The sequence below is a fragment of the Sturnira hondurensis genome, unplaced genomic scaffold (assembly GCF_014824575.4).
Source record: "Sturnira hondurensis isolate 20B ecotype Veracruz unplaced genomic scaffold, ASM1482457v3 Scaffold0007865, whole genome shotgun sequence".
NCBI lineage: Eukaryota > Metazoa > Chordata > Mammalia > Chiroptera > Phyllostomidae > Sturnira > Sturnira hondurensis.
Window position 1 is genome coordinate 1,454,924 of NW_028080496.1, and position 19,135 is coordinate 1,474,058.

The 19,135-nt window shown below is 60.5% G+C and overlaps 1 protein-coding gene across 2 annotated transcripts in view; it reads left to right on the forward strand.

The window, feature by feature from the left end:
* Positions 1-18,411, forward strand: part of CEMIP (cell migration inducing hyaluronidase 1) — a 107,747-nt gene extending 89,336 nt beyond the window's left edge. For both annotated transcript variants that reach the window (XM_037053491.1, XM_037053492.1), the window contains exons 20-30: positions 654-689; positions 775-930; positions 3,241-3,421; positions 4,515-4,730; positions 7,262-7,473; positions 8,135-8,320; positions 11,358-11,562; positions 11,774-11,860; positions 12,418-12,575; positions 14,061-14,161; positions 15,135-18,411. In XM_037053491.1, the coding sequence (XP_036909386.1) occupies positions 654-689; positions 775-930; positions 3,241-3,421; positions 4,515-4,730; positions 7,262-7,473; positions 8,135-8,320; positions 11,358-11,562; positions 11,774-11,860; positions 12,418-12,575; positions 14,061-14,161; positions 15,135-15,262 (1,666 nt within the window). In that variant the 3' untranslated portion in view covers positions 15,263-18,411. The remainder of the gene's footprint in view (positions 1-653; positions 690-774; positions 931-3,240; positions 3,422-4,514; positions 4,731-7,261; positions 7,474-8,134; positions 8,321-11,357; positions 11,563-11,773; positions 11,861-12,417; positions 12,576-14,060; positions 14,162-15,134) is intronic.
* The last annotated feature ends 724 nt before the right edge of the window (positions 18,412-19,135 follow it).

Below are 19,135 nucleotides of genomic sequence, written 5' to 3' on the forward strand. Positions count from 1 at the left end.
TCATGTGGCGTTGCATGGAGTGGGGTGGGGCGGTGCTCTGGGCAGGGGGAGAGCAGAGCGTGGCAGGGTGGGGTAAGGGTCCTCACAGTCGGGGCTCACAGAACGTGGGGGTCCCTTTGAGGACTTTGAGCTTGAGATGCTTGTGAGGTATTTCGTGGAAATGCCCAGATCTGGGCAAACCAGGAAGGAAGAGTGGCTTATTTTACATTCAGCAGCAGACAGTGGGGATGGAAGCCACGAATCCCTGCGAGGTCCCCAAGGACCCAGTGGAGGAAGAGAGGACCTCAGGCAGAGCCCTGGGGACGGCAGGGCTCACACGTCTTCCCAGAGCACGGCCCTGCCCATGGCCCTGGCCTGGGGTCCCCCGAGCCCTAGAATCGCGGCGAGGGCGGCTGGAGACGGGGGCTGGAGACGGAGGCCCAGCCTGCACACTGCTGTGCGATGATGACACCGAGAGCCGCCCAGTCACCCTTTCCCTTTCAGAGTGTGGAGTGGGGGGGCCTCAGAAGTGCCCAGGCACCCAGAAGACCCCGTGCAGAGGCAGAGCCCCCCCCTCCACACACACACAGCAGCCACAGTGCGACTCCAGGGCACAGGAGCCTTCCTGCCCGCCCCCAGTGAGCACGCAATCTGATCACCTGCTCTGTCCCCAGGTTTGCCGACAACGGCATCGGCCTGACCCTGGCCAGGTGAGCACGCAGGTCCTTGGGCTGGGCCCTCGGTGGGACGCCGCCTCTGGGCCAGCACCTCACCCCACACCCCTGCTCCCCGCAGCGGCGGGACCTTCCCGTACGACGACGGCTCCAAGCAGGAAATAAAGAACAGCCTGTTTGTTGGCGAGAGTGGCAACGTGGGGACTGAGATGATGGACAACAGGATCTGGGGCCCAGGCGGCTTGGACCACAGTGGAAGGACCCTCCCCATAGGCCAGTAGGTTTGCGGCTTAACCTGAGCACTGGCAAGGGAAGGGAAGACGCTGGTTCACGGTTCCTCACACCTGTGGTCAGAGAAACCACTGCAGCGCTGGGGCTGGCCAGCCGGGAGGGACTCTGGCGGGGGGGCACGCCTGGGAGGTCACGCCACGTGACAGTGAGCCATCAGGGCCACCTGGCTGCCAGCGGCGTCGAGTGTCTGCAGGCTATGCCGATGGGAATCTCAGCTCAGGACCAGTGAGCGGGTCCTGTGTGCTCTGAGACTTGCCCATGGGCAGCGCTTCTCGCTCTTCCGAGGGCAAGAGAGCGACTCAGGCCGCAGCGCACACGAGGGGGAACAGCCAGGAGGGTGACCCAACCTAGGCCGTGTCACAGCAGGTCGGGGTTTGCAACCAGTGGGCAGGAGCCCCGCTCAGGGAGGTGCACTCGGGGCTGCTGCTCACTCTGTATGGCCCGAAGGGTCGGGGTGGGTGCAGTGCTGGGACGCGTGCTCTGGGCCATCTGGAGCCGGGTGCCGTGCTACAGGGCTCCAGCAGACACTGGGTGGCCCACGGTGGCTAGCAGGGGTGGGGACCAGCACAGCTGACAGGCCAGCAGGGCACAGGGACTCAGCCGTTCCCTGGAACGCTGCTTCCAGGCCGGAGGTAAGGGCTTGCTCCCTCCTGGGAGCACTGCTGCTGAGACGCGGCCCCGTCCTTCAGGAGCTAGGCCCAGCCCCTCCGGCCCCTGAGCTTTCGACTCCTACTGTAGAGAAGCATCGTTCCTGCCTCGGCAGGCAGGACACGGGTCAGAACGATCACAGTGAAGGATGTGCAAGTTTGGAAAGATTTTGCAGACAGAACCACAGTCTCTTGGTGCCAGTGTCAAGATGAGAGCCGTTGTTCTTGCCCACCTCAGTGAGGTAGCCGTTCCTTCAGACGGTGAGCCTGTCTGGGTGTGCATTGCAGGTGCCTCTTTGCTGAGGGTCACCTGCCTCCCAGGCCCAGAGCACTGCAACAGTTCCCAGAGGTGCGGACGTCTGCAGTGGCCTGACACTCCTGTCGGACTCGGGCAGGGCCCAGCTGACTCGTGAGCAGGAGCCCAGGACCACGCAGCCCTCTTTGGGATTCGTCTCATGTGCCCCTGGGTCAGGGTTTGAAGTTTAAGCATAGGGCCTGGGAGCATGGGCTGTCCTGAAAGTGCCTCAAGTGGAAAAATGCAGGAGCCAGCTGTGAGAGTCAGGGTGCGAGGCTGTGACGGCGGTCAGTTACTAATAATACAGAAATGTGGGAGGGGCTGGTGTCCCCTGGAGGCACGTGGCCAGGACGGCATGATGAGGGCCTCCTTGGGGCCCGGCGCCTGCAGGAGGGCCCCGTGTGGCCATGAGGCGTCGCCTCTCCCCACGGAAGACAGATTCATTCCTGCGTTCTTGTTCATCTTTCTGCCCTTTCTGATGGTCACTGTGGAAGGAGAGGGCCCGGGCCCAGAGCTAGAGATACCAGTAAGAGCAGAGAAACGGAGCTTGGAGGAGTGAGCCTGCGTGTGGGGCCAGGACCAGAAAGGCCCCCAGGCAGCCCAGCCGCCCCTTGGAGGCCCTTGCCTGCCCACCGAGTCCGGAGCCCAAGGCAGACAGAGCAGGTCTCTGGGCACCCGCCCTCGCCGGGCCGGGCAGGACCTCCAGGCCACAGCCCCATCCCAGCCCCGACCTGCATTGCCAGGCCTGTGCCCTCGCCCCTCCTCCTCCTGGGTGTCTGGGCTGAGTGGGGGTCCTCTGGCAGCCCCCCTGTCCTGCCCGCTTCACTCAGTTCCCCACGTCCAGCTCCCGGTCGAAAGGCTTGCTCCCGGACGGGAAACTCATCCGAGTCCTAACCTGACTGAACTGTTACAGCAACTAAGAATAAGACAGTAACGAGTAAGGGCTCTCCCTTCCCGAGGGACCCAGCACGGGCGCTCTCCCCCGGTGTGACAGTGTTTACCCAGTGACTCTTCACGGGTGGAACAGTTGGTTTGCAATGGAGGGTGATCCCCAGAGCCCAAGCGAGCAACTACACAGACGTTCGTCTCCCCCTCACCCCAATACGTCCATTCATCTATGCGTCCGTCATCCACCCCTCCATCATCCCTCCCTCCATTCACCTCCCCATCATTTGTTGGCAGTCACTAGATACCTGAATGCTTTCCCAGTGAATTAGTGAACGCGCAGCAGTGTTCTCTGCAGGGGCAGCTGCCGAGGTGGGGGCAGGGCTCGTTTACGCAGGCCCCCGTTGCCCACCCCCCCAGGGTGCCGGTGTGGCGTCCCGCCTGACCCCGGCCTTCCCGAACCGCACAGGAATTTTCCGATCCGAGGAGTCCAGTTCTACGACGGCCCCATCAACATCCAGAACTGCACCTTCCGCAAGTTCGCGGCCCTGGAGGGCCGGCACACCAGCGCCCTGGCCTTCCGCCTGAACAACGCCTGGCAGAGCTGCCCCCACAACAACGTGAGCGGCATCGTCTTTGAGGACGTCCCGGTGAGTGCGCGCCCGGCCCGCCCGCCTTGGGCGCTGAGTCAGGCGTCCCCGGGGGCTGGCGCTGAGCTGCCGCTGCCAGCTCAGGGCTCCCACGGCCGCCTCTGCACACTGGGCCACGTCCCAGGGCCATCTGCGTCCAGACTGGAAAAGTACAAGTGCGGGGTGCCGCACAGGTCAGGACGGGGCGACGCCTGCTTGCCCGCCGCTGCTCAAAGCCTGCCCGGCCGGAGCAGGGGCTGCCACACTGGGCTCGGGCTTCTGAGGCTGCCCCTCCACACGTCTTGCTTTCGACCTGGGCCTTGTGCCGGGCCCCCTGTGTCGGCACAATCAGCTCAGAAACCTACAGTTCCTAAGGGAGTCTGTGCCGAGGGTGCTGTGCCCAGTCTCTTCCTGAGAGCAGACCGTGCACAGGGGCCTTCCAGCCACAGACGGCTGATGACGGGTGTGCAGCTGGGGTGACTCAGTGGACAGCAGGCTGCCCTTGGGGACTGGGCGGGCCCAGACCTCCTGGGGGGTTTCCTGTGGGTTGCAGACTTCCCGGGCCCTTGCTCCTCCCCCTCCCCCTGCCCCTGCCCTCGGCCTGCCTGCCCAGTTGCGCAGGCTGAGAGAAAAGACGAGGAAGTTCAGTTACCTAATTTCTTTACCACCAGGGCCTGAACAAGGCCTGTCAGGGAAACCTCCAGGGGCTCGTGTTGAGAGACTGTGAAAGACTGTCTGCCTGAAACTCAGCACACGCTCACACACGCCCCCGCGTGTGTGTGTCCACTTCCTCACACAGACATTTCCCGTCACCTCACTCTCGTTCACGCAGGCAAACACACACACACTCCTGGGTCCCCCGGGGCCCAGAGCAATCTGCAGGTCACCCTCGGCGGCCAGCCCACCCCCAAGCAGAGGCTGGGTGTGGGAGCCGAGGCTGTAGCTGCCTTCCGTCCCCATCAGAGAGGTCAGCCCTCTGGTCCCCCCAGTGCCCAAGAGCATCTTTGGTTTGGCATGTCGTGTCAGCGGAAATGGGAAACTCCGCCCGGGACTGGTGACGCTTGTAGTTTCCCTTCTCGTCGAGGCCCCCCTGACTTGCCTGGGCTCTGTTTAGATCACTTCCAGAGTGTTCTTCGGGGAGCCCGGGCCCTGGTTCAACCGGCTGGACATGGACGGGGACAAGACGTCAGTGTTCCACGACATGGACGGCTCCGTGTCCGAGTACCCCGGCTCCTACCTCACCAAGGCCGACAACTGGCTGGTCCGGCACCCAGACTGCATCGACGTCCCCGACTGGAGAGGGGCCATCTGCAGCGGGCGCTACGCACAGGTGGGGGCGCCAGGGCACGCCTGCCCGGGGTCTGTGGTCCCTCCGCGCGTGGCCAGCCTCAGGGGAGCGCCTGCTGCGTGCCGGACTCTGTGCCGGGCCAGGGAGGCGCAGGCCCCGCCGGTCGCCTTCCTTCATTCTCTCCACTCCTCCTGCCCACCCAGTAGTTTCATTTTCAGCCCGCACCTGAGGATGTATTTGCTGATTCCAGAGTGAGAAGGGAGGGAGGGAGGGGACCTGAGAAACACCCACCAGTTGCCTCCTGTGCGTGTCCTGACTCGGGATCAAACCCACAACCTTTTGGTGACAGGATGACGCTCCGGCCGGATGAGCCACCAGCCAGGGCTGGGGATCAAACCCACAACCTTTTGGTGACAGGATGACGCTCCGGCCGGATGAGCCACCAGCCAGGGCTGGAATTTTCAAAAAACTCAGAGTGGAAACACTCTGTAGCAGCGTACTGACGAGAGAGTGCTGGGAGGTCCGATGCGTGGATCCAGGTCGGGCTCCGCCTCTTGCTCAGTGTGACCAGGTGGGCCAGGTGCCCAGACTCTGGGAGCTCTGGTCTCCTCACCTGGAAAATGGGGGTCACAGTGGCCCCCTTACTGAGGGTGGGGTGGGTCCTTCTGTGGCGTGTGGGCCGCCTCACCAGCGCTCTCCTCCAAGACTGGAATGGAAGCCACACTTGTGGTCTTAAAGGTTCTCATAGCCACGCGAGAAAGGGAACACAGGTGAAACTAGTCTCGGTGATACAGTCTGTGTGACTCACTGTGCCCAGGATGCTGTCCTTAAATTTGATTAAAATAGCATTTTAATCAAATAGTGTGGGGTGGCACAGGCTTGGTGTGCACACCATGGCAGAACTGAGAATGTGAAGTAGCTCTTGTCACGCTGTCGTTGCTGCTGCCATCTGGGTGAGTGACTGGTGAGCAGGTGTGTGAAGGCCGGAGGCCCACGTGGGCAGATGTGAGGATGAAGCGTCCTCACCACGGTCCGGCTGTAGACGTCAGGAGTTGGGGTTTTAACAGCCGGAAGGGGGGTTGGGTTTGGGAAGAGACAGGAGGGAGCTGGTGCCAGGCTGAGGGGACAGGGCCATTGGGGGCCAGGTGGACACGGGGCTCTAGGGACTCACTGGCGGAGCAGGTGGGAGGAGCTTGGTGGTTAGCAGGAGGGCCCAGAGGAAGATGGCTGACGTGGGGGTCGGAAGGGCGTTTCTCTCTGCAGTAGGAGGTGAGGTCACGAGCAGAGACGGCAGAGCAGTAGGGAGGGCAGCCTACAGGGAGCGGGCAGGCTGGCAGAGCTCCTGCTGGGGGGAGTGTGGACAGTGGTCTGGGCCGCGTCGGGAACCCAGTGCGCTCCCAAAGAGGGGTTTTCTTGGCCCTTGGAGAGGAGGGGACCTCTGGGGTGACCTGGGGGAGGCCTCTGCTGCATGTGGGAGCTCCATGCTCTCGGGCGCGGGCACAGGTCGTGACGCTCTAGGGAAGGTCACAAGGGAAGTGGCGTCGGGTGCCCTCTCATTAAAGGGTGACCGAGCCTGTGAGGCGAGCATCCGCACTCCCTGGTCCAGGGATGGGACATCACACCGGGAGCCCTGACCTTGACCTCCCCTTCCTCCTCTCCTTCACCACACCCACTGCCGGTCTTGTGTAGAACAGGGCGGACTGCTAGAGTTGCCCAGTCATCATAACTGGCTACCGGTTAATCATGACTGAGAATCTTCCTTCGCTTTGCAGTTGCTATGTTCAAACATTTGTTACCGCTAACAGCTCCCTGAAGAGGGTAGGCCTGAAGTTTCCCTTTTCGTTTGCATGCGGTGCAACTGGGGAACGGTAACACCTTCCTTCGAAGGCACAGCACCACCACACGTGGGCATGACATTCTCTCTCGGCCTCCGCTCCAGGGTTGTCACCGTAGTAACAGGGGGCATGGCATTGAATACTGTCTTGAACTGAGGCTGGCCCAGAGCACCTGGGCTCTGGGGTCCCTGGCACTCCATGGCCCACAGGCTTGCATCCAATTTTGTCTCTGAAATGAAAGGCCGGTCATGTACCCAGTGCCCACAGGCACCCTTGTGGGCAGGCCGGGAGGCAGGACACTGAGACCAGGGGGTGGGGATGGGGGCTCTGGGCCGCTCACGCCGGCTCTCCTTCAAACGCAGGCAGGACCACAGCCCATGGGAGGGCAGCTGCGTTTGCAGCAGAGTTCCGAACATTCTCGCTTCCTTCCTCCGGCTTTTTCCAGAATTTGCCATCCGACCATTAAGCACACTGCTCCCAACTTCCACTGGTGTCTCCTCAACACAGCCCTTTCTGACAATGCCCAGAGCGGTGGCAGGGTGGCGCCGTGCGGCACGGGCCGCAGCTGCCAGCACAGAGAGGCCCTTATTTGGCCTCTTCCTCTGCGTCCTCCAGAGAGGGGCTCTGTGAGGGGAGGGACGTGCCCTGGAAAATGCGGCCTGCCGTCAGATGTTAGCCAGGCACCCTGGAACAACCCCTGTAGCTGTCCCGTCGTGCGCTTCCTTTCTGGCTTTGCAGATGTACATCCAGGCCTACAAGACCAGCAGCATGCGGATGAAGATCATCAAGAATGACGCCCCCAGCCACCCTCTGTGCCTGGAGGGGGCCCTGACCAGGAGCACCCACTACCAGCAGTACCAGCCCGTCGTCACCCTGCAGAAGGGCTACACCGTCCACTGGGACCGCACAGCCCCCGCCGAGCTCGCCATCTGGCTCATCAACTTCAACAAGTGAGCGCTGGGCAGTGGCCGTAGTGGACTGGCCCCTCCCAGGACCCCAGCTGGCCGTGTCTCCCGCAGGGGACACAGCTGACACCCCGCAGCGGGGGGACCTCAGGCAGGGGCCAGGCTGGGCGTGTCGGGCTAGGGCTTCGTACACGGGGTGGGCAAAAGGAGGTTTATTGTGGTGAGTACGCGAGGCAACGAGTTTCTCCTGGCGTTACTGCTTATTAGTTACTGTATTCTCCCCACACCAATAACTGCAAACCCACTTCTGGCCCACCCCACGTTTGTGGTTGAGAGTTTTCCGGGCACGGTGCTCCTGTGAGGCAGACGCTGGTCAGACGTGGGAAGTGAGGCCCAGAGACCTGCGTGGGCCCTGCACTCAGGCTCCCAGGAAGGGGCTGACCCAGGTCCTCCAGACAAGCTGACGTCCCTCTGAAAGAGGGCCCTTTCCCAACCAGGCTTCCATAGAGAGCTCCCCACGTAGACCCTGGGGACCCCCTAGGGGCCCCCCAATGACCCCCCTCTCTCCTTGAACTCTTAGCTACGTGGTCACTGCCAACAGCAAGTGCCCTCCAAAATCTCTGTTGCTGAAGTGGAGGTGCCCGGGGGAGTCCTTGGGTCTCTCCCCCATGTGCCCCGCACACCCCAACTCTGTCCTGGTTTCCAGGGGCGACTGGATCCGCGTGGGGCTCTGCTACCCGCGGGGCACCAGCTTCTCCATTCTCTCGGACGTTCACAACCGCCTGCTGAAGCAGACGTCCAAGACAGGCACCTTCGTGCGGACCCTGCAGATGGAGAAAGTGGAGCAGAGCGTTTCTGGCCGCAGCCACTACTACTGGGACGAGGCGTCAGGGTGAGGAGCCCCCACGGCCTGGCCTGGCCAGGGGCCCTGGGACCCTCCCTGCAGGGGGGCCAGTTAGTGTAGGGTCCCTTCCCGGGCACTTCCGGTCTGAGGCTGATGGGTCTGTCCACCAAGGATGTTTTCCAAGTGGTTAAGCTTTGCGAGTAAGGCAAACATGTGTTCTCAGCCTCCCCCCTTTGCTGAAAGGCATGAGGTTCCAGTCAACAGCCATGTTGGGGGAGGGGAAACGAGGGGCTGTCTTGTCCCCTTCCCCATCAAGAGAACCTAACACCAGAAGGAAGCCATCACCTCTCTCCTGCGATGACACTGCAGACAGTGGCCCCCTGGGAGTGAGGCGGGGTAGAGGGAGGGCCGGCTCCCACCCTGGCACTGAGGTCGAGGGCAAGCAGAGAGCTGGCCCGTGTTATCTTTTTTTGTTATGACATCAGGGCCCCATCACTTTGGTCACAGGGAAGTCAGGGGTTGAGAATCAGAAGCGTAAGCAGGTTGGGGTCGGGGGACAATAAACCACACCCTCCCCAGCCTAAGTTCTAGACCAGCTGTGAGCAGGCTGGCCAGGAGGCCAGGAGGGGACTGTCAGCCTTCCTGCTGATGGAGCCCTGGACAACAGAGGTCCCGTGCAGTCCCAGTGCGCCCCCAGCCCTGGGCGGCCCGAGCCATGGCAGGCTCCCCGCCTGGAGCCCGGCCCCGAGGACTTAGGCTGCAGAACAGTGGACGGAGTGCCTGCCGTCTATGGTGGACCTGGTGCCCCGACACCCACCAGCCAGACAGGGCCCCCCATTCCCCGGGAAGAGTGAGTGCAGGGGGCGCCCGGAGCGTGTGGAAGAGCCCTCCAGATGAGAAGCGGGGGAGGAATTCCTGTCCCTCCTGTGCCGGTGGGAAGGGCTGGGAGTGAACCACAGACTCCAAGGCCAAGGCCTTGGGGCCCCACCGGTGCTTTTCCTTCTTTTAAAATCACAAAGTTGGAACTTTCTGAGGGAAAACACTGCGCAAGTTGGAACTTTCTGAGGGAAACACTGACCACGCTAAGATATCCCCCTTCGTTACCTTTAGGCAGACTTCGTTGTATAATTCAGTGGGTTTTTTGGTTGCTCAGCTTATTATGCCAGTTGCCCAATCATGCCGTGCCTCTTAATTTTTAAAAATTTTCAATCACAGTCGACATTCAGTGTTACACTAGTGTCAGGTCCCATCAGATGAGACATTTAATATACCTTACGAAGTGATCCCTACGACATGTCTAGTGACCATCCATCACCGTACAGAGTTACTGCGACAGCAGTGACTGTACCAGGTGCTGGGTTTGGAGTCAGGGACTGCTCTGCCCCTGAGGCTCTGTGCTCTCAGCCCCGCCCCTTTCTCACCCCACCCCTCCCCTTTCTCGCCCGGCCCCGCCCCTTTCTCGCCCCGCCCCAGCCCCAGCCCCAGCCCCAGCCCCAGCCCCAGCCCTAGCCCTAGCCCCGCCCTTCCAGGGACCCTCAAGCCTGCTCTCTGTGTCCGAGTGTGCCTCTGTTTTGGGGTTTGGATTCCACATGGGTCGGCATCATAGGCAGTTTGTCTTTCTCTGTCTGACTTCTCTCACTGAGCACAGTACCCTCTGGGTCCATCTGTGTCACAGAGGGAGATTTCATTCTCTTTATGGCTGAGTCCTATTCCAATATATACATATGTATCATTGATGGACACTTAGGATGGTCCCATATCTTCACTACTGTAAATAATGGTGCAATGAGCCTAGGGGTGCATGTATCTTTTCAAATTAGTGTTTTGGGGCTCCTTGGATAACTACCCAGCAGTGCAATTGCTGGGTCATAAGGCGGTTCCATTTTTAGTTTTTCTGAGGACCTGTTTCCCACAGTGGCTGCACCGGTTTACGCTCCCACCGACGGTGCACGAGGTCCCCTTTCCCCACACCCTCACCAGCAGTTGTTTGCTGATGTGTTGGTGGTGGCCGTTCTGACAGGTGTGAGGCGGTACCTGGTTGCGGCATTAATTTGTCCCCGACGGTTAGTGACGTCGCCCGTCTTTCCATGTGTCTGTGGGCCCTCTGTGCGTCCTCTGGAGAAGTGTCCGTTCGGGTCCTCTGCCCATTTCTTAATCAAGCCGTCTGTCTTTTTGGTATGAAGTTGTATGAGGTTATGACATATTTTAGGTATTAACCCCTTTGGCAAGTATTGTCTCCCATTCAGGTTTTCTTTTCCATTTCTTTTCTTTTGAGTTTCCTTCCCTGTGCAAAAAACTTCCCCATTTGTTTATTTTTCCTTTTGTTTCCCTTGCGCTAGGAGACAGATCCAAATATATATATATATTGCTAAGAGCAATGTGAGAGAGTTTACTGGCTATGTTTTCTTCTGGTTTTAGGGTTTCGGGTCTTACATGTAGGTCTTTTACCCATTTTGAATTTGTTCTCGTGTGTGAGGTAAGCTGGCGGTCCAGTGTCATTCTTTCGCACGCACCTGTGCCAGCCCCGCCCGTTCACGGCAGGCCGGTCTCTGCCCCGCTGTGTGCCCCTCCTCCGCCACAGGCACGCTGCCCATCCAGGTGCGAGGCGGCTTCCGGGCTCTGAGGACACTGTGCCTCAGTGCGGTGGCACGCTCAGGGACCACTAACTGGGTCACACGGTGTTTGTTTCCTGTGCAGGAGCCCAAACTGTGGGGCTTTTGGAATCTTGGGGCTGTTTTTAATGATCTTTCTGCCGTATAAATGTGTAGTCGCTTCTCCCGCAGGTTCAGTGCACCTGCCTTCAGTGGCTGCCTTGTCTTCCGCCATCGGCTAGGACACTTCACAGTCAAATCACTCTGACTGGAGGTTCATAAAAGTAAACAGGCTAAACGTGAGGGGGCCCAGACACGTTCCACACGCAGAATCAGCCCCATTTTTCAAGGTCACAACCCACCCGAGTGGCTCTAGCTGTGTTCTGGGTGGTGGGGTTTGCCAGGCAGCACTCAAGCCAGGCATTGCTCCCACGTGAGTACGTCCCATGGGAAGGCCACAGCCAACGCCCCCCGCCCCCACCTCCTGCACGCAGGCTGCTGTTCCTGAAGCTGAAGGCCCAGAACGAGAGGGAGAAGTTTGCCTTCTGCTCTGCGAAGGGCTGTGAGAGGATCAGGATCAAAGCTCTGATCCCCAAGAACGCAGGCGTCAGCGACTGCACGGCCACGGCGTACCCCCGGTTTGCCGAGAGGGCTGTGGTGGACGTGCCGATGCCCCGGAAGCTGGTCGGTGCTCAGCTGGTGAGTGGCAGGCGGCCAGCCAGCCCCTTTGCCTTCCACTGGGCCCAGGCCCAAGCAGGGTCTTCTCGGGACCCCTGCTCAGCTCCCAACATTCTTGCTTCCTGTGATGGGGCGGGGGCGGGGGGGGGGGGCCGCAGGGCGTGACCACTTACAGGGTGTACGCTCAACACCTCAGACCCGATGGCCGCCCCGGGGGTGCTTTGTTTTGCAGAAGACAAAGGACCACTTCTTGGAGGTGAAGATGGAAAGTTCCAGGCAGCGTTTGTTCCACTTTCTGAGCGACCTCGCTTACATTGAAGTAAGGGGCTGCGCCCTCGGAGAGCCGGCTTGACCGTCCACAGGTGGTGGCGGTTTCCACAGGCTGTCGTCACACACTGGGTGGCCTACAGCAACGGGAATTCATCCCCTCTCGGTTCCAGGGGCCACAAGTCCAAGTCAGGGTACTGGCAGGGCGGTTCCTTCTGGAAGCTCGGAGGGAGGGGCTGCTCCAGGCCTGTCCTAGCCCCTGGTGGCTGTGGCAGTCCTCGACGTCCCTTGATTTGTAGAAATGTCCCTCTGATATCTGCCTGTGTTTTCACATGGCCTTCTCCCCAGTGTTGGCATCTTACGTGCCCCCTGCCTCTCTTATAAGGATGCCAGCCACTGGATTTAGGGTGCATCCCAAATCTGGCATGAGCTCATCTCCAGATCAGTAATTACCTCTGTGAAGACCCTATTGCAAATAAGGTCCCTTTCACAGGTTCTAGGTGGGCGGGTCTTGGGGGGTGGCACTGTGCAGCCCCCACCAGCAGGCTGCTAGGAACTGAGTTAGGCTGCTTTTGAGCTTTGGGCAGCTGCTGTGGCTCTGGCCCGCAGGTGGATGGCAGGAGGTACCCCAGCGTGGAGGATGGCATCCAGGTGGTGGTGATCGACGGCAGGCAGGGGCGCGTGCTGGGCCACGTGAGCTTCAGGAGCGCCATTCTACAGAGCGTACCGTGGCAGCTCTTCAGCTACGTGCTGGCCCTCCCCGACAAGTGAGTCTGGGGCCCTCCTGTCCCGGAGGCCTTCCTGCAGTGCAGGCTGGGGAAGCTCGGGCGCTCTCTGAGGTCGGCCCACGGGTGGTGGGTGCTGGGTGGGACGTCTCCTCCTGGAGCCAGGGCCGTGTGAATGTAGGTCAGGCCAGGCGGTTGGCTGCCCAGTTACAGACGGGAAGCTGGCCCTGGCCCTCGCCCCCATCACAACAGTCTCCCAGCATGAGCTCATTCCCTCCCACGCTCTTAATAGGATCCAAATGCCAGTGGCTTGTGAGTGTCTCCAGCCCAGATCTCTTTACTAGGAGCCAGACACCCACCCCCCCATGGCTACTTGGACTCGCCACCTAGAGGTCTCCCGTGGAACTGAAGTCTTGGCTTTTCTTTTTTCAATCCCCCACATGAGCCAAATTTTCAGTTTCCCTATCTGTGTGGCACCGTCCTCACCGTCCAGACGGCTGGTGCAGAGTCTCGGCCGCTGTCAGACTCCTTGGACGTGGTTGCACTTGGCACCCCCTACTGCTGTTCCTTCCCTGCCCTCCCCCCCCCCCATCCAGAGCTGCCCGTGGCCCCAGGTCCCAGGGGAAGAGGGATGCAGCTGCTCACACCCACAACAAGGATGACTTCTTGGAGCTTCTAGGGTGCTAGGGCGAGTCCTCGCTGACAAGTGCAGGGCCGTGGAGAAGCCCAGAGCAGCCCGGAAGCTAAGCCAGGTCCCCATGATGGGACTGGGGGGTAGCAGAGGATGGAGCGGGGTAATAGCAGGTTCCAGGGGCCCGTACATATTTTCCAGTCTGGCCTGTGGCCTGTGGTCGACGGTGTTCCGAGACGGCAGCTGGAGCCCCAGCGGGCCTCAGCCCTGTTGCTGTTCCTGGGGGGGTGGCCACTTCCTCCCATCTGCCCCCCCCCCCCCGGAGGCTGTTTTCACAGCACTTCAGCCTGAACACACCATGGCGGGCCAGCGGAGACTCCCTGCTCCCGGGTGGGCTTCTGCAAGCTGGGCCTTTGGGCAGGGCACGCCCACCCAGGCACCCCTCCTGCTGGCAGGTCCTCTCAGATACCCAGTGACTGTTTATCTCAGTTTCCCCATTCGCAGAACAGAGCAGTCGCGATGTCTCACCTGACCAGACAGGCACAGACAGGCGAACGCTCCCTGAGCACGCGGGTGCTCAGGCTGCCTCCATCCCCGGGTTCCTGGTGGTCCTGTCCTAACAGCGGACAGAGGGCTCCCTGATGAGGAAATGGGGCCGGCCCTGGCACAGTGCTTTCCCCGGGGCCCACTCTGCTACCTGCTCTGTCCTCTTTGGGGACAGAGTGCAGCCTTGGAGAGCCGTGGGTGCCAGCTGCAGCCGGGTGCGTGGGAGGGTGTGCGGCGTGGCCCACAGCAGAAGCTGCCCTCCCCCAGGCTGCTGGCCAGGCTGGGCCTCTGGGTGCAGCGCAGTCCCTGTGTTCCACCCCTCCCCCCTCTAATCGGCCCTTCTCGCTCAGTTCCATAGTTCTCATGGCATCGAAGGGAAGACACGTCTCCAGGGGCCCGTGGACTCGAGTGCTAGAGAAGCTCGGGGCGGACAAGGGGCTCAGGTTGAAAGGTGAGCCGTCTGCACTGGGGTTCGTGCGCGCTCAGCTGCTGCCTCTGTGGGTGGCAGCCCCTTCCCCAGCACAGCTGGTGGTCCCTGGAATGCAGGGCCAGGTGCCACCTGCACAGGCACTTTCCTCTACACGTGGCCAGACACCGAAGGAAGTTGCTAGAGTTGTTCACCCAACAGCTGAGCCACTTTTGCACCAAAAATACCAGCAGCAAAGTGGCTTGGTCTGACCTCTCCCAGTTCTGGCCACTGTGGCTGGGACCCCCCCACCTTCCTCGGCACCCCAGCCGACGTCCAAGATGCGTACAGCCTCCCCTGCTGCAGTCTGCAAAGCTTCTCACTACCCCGGAGGCAGGCAGGGGGAGCCGGAGGCGGTGCGGCCTGGCCGGGTCCCAGAGCTCTCCTGCGGCGAAGCCCGGCACAGACACAGGGAAGCAGCTGGTGGGACAGAAATGGCCGCGTGACAGGCAGCGGCAGCAGCAGACTGTGCTCAGAGGGGCTGAGGGGAGAGGGAGAAACTGTAGAGGACAGCGCGTGTGTCCGCTGTCGTGGCCACGACGTGTTCAGCCCAGGACCGTGCTGAACAGTCTCACAGTTGTTGCGCGTCCTCTTAATCGCCGTGCAGCGAGTGCCGCCGTGTCCACAAGGGTGAGGAGACTGAGAGTGAGACGGTGGAGGCTCTCGGGCCCCAGTTTTTCTGACCCAAAGGTGGGGCTCTGAGCTGCCACGCCACCCCAACTACAAAATCAGGGCTACCGTCCAAAGGGTCAGAGGGCCACAGGGCTGCACAGAGGGGCAGGGACTTGCCAGGGGTCGTGGGGTCACCTGTGCAGGTGGCTGGGGCTCAGCTGAGGCCCTGTGTCCCCTGTACAAACACCGTCAGGCACCGTCAGTGTTTGGGCACAGTGGACACCATGCGGTGCGGGGCCCTTCTCCCCCACGGTTTCCGCTCATGTGATTCACCTCTGCTTTTCAGAGAAAATGGTATTCGTCGGCTTCAAAGGCAGCTTCCGGCCCACCTGGGTCACTCTGGACACCGAGGACCACAAGGCCAAAATCTTCCAAGTCGTGCCCATCCCCGTGGTGAGGAAGAAGAGGCTGTGAGGACGACTGTCACCCTGGGGCCGCCCTATGTGGACTGGGATGGGGGACTCTTGGCAGCGGACCAGGGTAGGGTGGCTGGTCCCTGCACAGCCCCTGTGCACGAAGATCGTGGATCCGGGTGGGAGCCAAGGGAAGGACACAGACCCCTGGCACCTCCATCTGCCCCCACCCGTGCGTCTGTCTACCTGCAGCCCGGGGAGGTGCTGGAGACCTGTCCTCCCTGCGGTGTCCTGGGTGCTTCTCTCCCCGCCGTGCCTCTCCCGTGGGAGGTGTAGGGACCACTCGAGGAGACCAGGCTGCCCTGGCAGCAGGGGCTGCTCTGGCGGGATGTGGACAAGGTGCTGGGCCCTAGCAGACCCCATGCCCCCAGCACACACACTGGGGACAGATGCAGGAAGAGGGCTCTGGCCTCACGGAAACCTTTGTCCTGTGAGCGAGAACCAGCCGTCCCAGGAGTGTTGGCAGAGGGACATTCAGAGCTGTGGGGTCAGAACTGCCTGCCCTTTTAAGGGGGCGGTCAGCCTGTCAGGAAATTCCAGTCCCAGGTCGGGATCAGACTACGGGACTTTTAAAACCCTTTTCAGTTTAGACATTCGGGAAGCCTGTGGCTTTACGCAGTGCCTGGAACCCAGAAGTGGATGAGAACGCCCCTGACGCTGGGTGCCGGGGCCCACAGGGTGGCAGGGCAGTGCCTGGGGAGGGGCTCGCAGGCTTGAGGACCGGCAGTCAGGCACAGGCGCCCCTGGACACCAGGTGGAGAAGCCAGAGAGCGTAAAATGGGGACCAGCACCACTCAGAGAGGGAAAGATTTTACCTGTTCGGGTGAGTCAGGAAGGCCTCATGTAGGAAGAGGCAGTGGGGCAGCCTCCACTCTGCTCAGACTACCTGCCAGCCCACGTGCGGAGCACACGGCTGCGGTCATTCCGTCGGCGCTGCCTGTTCCGTAGCTCTGCAGGTGCAGCCCCGCACTCAGCACCGCGCACCCGGAACATTCTCTGTGAGCCGCCTTGGATGCTCAGGGCCTGAGGCTCCGTGGGGTCCACCCCAGGCCCCACCTCCTGCCCCACCCCCTTTCCCGGGGGAGGGGCGCAGAGAGCGCCAGAGCTCTTCAAAGAGGGAAACTACCTGTGGTTTACACTCTCCAGATGTGCCAGCTCCCACCCCAGCCACACTTCTTCCGCAGGGAGGGCCCGGCTGCACCCCCACGACCGGGTCCGAGTCCATTCCTTAGGTTGAGCCAACTGCCAGAGAGGTTTTGCCACCAATGGCAGGTGTTTGATGCTGGGAGGTGACAAGAGGACTCCGCCTCTGGCCACAGGGCAGCCTCCCAGGCCCTGGTCCCGTGGGGGGACCTCTTGCGGGCAGAGCAGTGGAGGGGAGGCAAGTTGCAGTGACCTCGCGTTCTCATCGTCTGCATCGTGCTTCTCAGTCTCCTCTCGTGCAAGGGTCTCGCCCTGTGAACCACTGGGGATGCGCTCCCTGCAGGCGGCCAGGGATGCCGATTGTCTGCGGTTCAGCCCGTTTTGGGAGGCATCTGTGTGAGGGTCCTCAGAGCTGTTCAAATGTCCCAGAGAACCTCCCCCAAACGGTGCGCCTGGCAGCAGCGATGCTCCTCCTGCCTAGAGGACGGCCTTGCCCTCCTGGGCGTGAGCACCGAATGAGTCTGGCTCTTGAGGAGAACGGCACGCCTCTGCAGTGCTGGCCTCTCTCCTGTCGCCCAAACAGCAGGTCCTTTTTTGGGAGTTCGCTGTAGTATGTTCTGTATGTAAACATTTCTTGTAGGTGTCACCATGAACGAAGATGTATTTTCTATTTATTTATTATACATGCACTTGGAGAAGTCCTTGTCAGAGAAATGAAGAACTGTCTTAAGTGTCGTGTCTGGGGAGTCCTTTGACAGCCTGAAAAGTGCCCCAGAGCCTCTGCTCAGACCAGGGCACAGGGCTCTGCCGTGGGAACCCTCGCTGCACCTTAGTAAACGTACAAAGGATGCCACCCTGTCTGACCTCCTCCACGGTGGGCCTCCTATCCAAGAAAATATGGTTGATGGCACGCCCTGTGGGTCTGCCTTTCACTTCCCAGAATTTTCCAGGGCGGGTGGGGGGAGGGCAGAGGGGGCAGGCCCCGCCCTCCCGCTGCTCCCAGATGGCCTGACAGACGCTGGGCGGCCTGCACCGTCTGCGGAGCACCTGGTGTGTGCCCGCTGTGCGCACCGCTTTCCCCACGCGGTTGACATGTCAGTGGGAGTCTAGGTCAGACGGCCCGGCCCTGACTTTATGAGCTGTGTGTCCTGGGCACGTGATTTAAGCGCCTCACCTGAGCCCGTGGGCACTGATGAAAAGTCCCCACCTCAGGCGTCCTGAGCATGGGTGAGGGAATCCATGTGAAGCACTGAACAAGCACCAGATGCTTGTTAACTATTATCGTGGTTTTGGTGTTTCTTAGATGAATAAACCGAAGCTCGTAAGGGTTGGAGCTTGGCCAAGGTCACAGCTAGGAAGCAGCAGTAGCATCCTGGGCTGGCTCGCTCTCAGGCGGAACGTCTGAGCTCAGATCCTAGCAGATCCTAGCACTGTGGCCTTAGGGAAACGCTCACTTTCTCTGAGCCTCAGTTTCCCCGTGTGGAAGACAACGTGGCGCCCGCAGCCCTGGGCTGTGACAGTGAAGTAGGCCAGCACACTCAGATCTCAGAGGACTGCAGAGGACGTGAGGGTGTCTGCACGTTTCACAGGCATTTGGCAAGCACAGCGTGAGCAGTCTGTGAAACAGCAGAATTCTCCCCACAGGCCTGTGTCAAAGCAGCAGCAGGTGGCGAGGCCTGAGGCAGGCGGGCCTCTGCTGCCCCCTCGTGGACACATGCCTTCATTTTTTTAACTGCTGTTTCTATACAGAGGGACAGTGGTCACTTTATAGGGTTCTGACCTGATCACTCCCCCAGCTGTGCCCCAGTTTTCTGCACCAGGAGGTGGAGAGAACAAAGTGGCACCTCACTCGACAGTGGTTGTGTGAAGGGTGGGCGCTCGCTGGCTGGTGGTCAGGGCACCTCCCTGCCCCGGCTGGCTCACCGGTGCCCCGGAGCTGCGCCCACCTCCCGGGGAGGGGTGGACGCACGTGAGGTGGAGAACAGGAGGCGTGTGCACACTCTGAGAAGCTCAGTGAGGCCGAAAACAATGAAATTTTAAAAAATAAAACTCAATTCAGAGCTAAAAAAAAAAAAAACTAAAAAAAAACAGTGCCCCAAACACCAATACAAAACCCAGAAATAACTTAGAGGATAAATTTTTCCAAAGTGGAAAAAAAAAAGTGAATCGCAATTGAAAGTGTTCTGGGATATAAAAAACGACCCATGAAAACCAACACTAAGGCTTTTTCTAGCGAAGGGGCTGTCAGGACTGAGGAAAAACCCCCAGGCAAGCTGACAGGAAAAGCAGAGGTAAGGCTGCTTTCAGGCTCCTGGGCAGAGGTCGTCGGCCTTCAAGGGAAGACAGGAGGGAGTTCAGGGACTCCCTCACCTTGGCCTATGGTTCACACACGCTGGGTTGGAGAAGGTTCTCCAGTGTAAAGGAAACCGGCAGAACCGAACACGCCAGCGTGACCGTCAGACTCAAGGGCGTGAGGATGAGGGACGTGCTTGTGTCCGAGTTCTCCTTTGACAGCTTGTAGTCCCAAGAGGCTGTGCAAATGTCAGATGAACACACGTGTGAAAACTGTTTGAAATTAAAATTAAGTTTACACGTCTGTGCGGACATCCCCACCTCCCTCAAGTACAGTGTTTCTCCTGCTCATGGGTCTGCACACTGGGGTGCATGAAGGCTGGGGCAGGCGGGCCGCCGGGTCATCTCTGTGCGCAGTCTCTGCCTATGACACCTGATC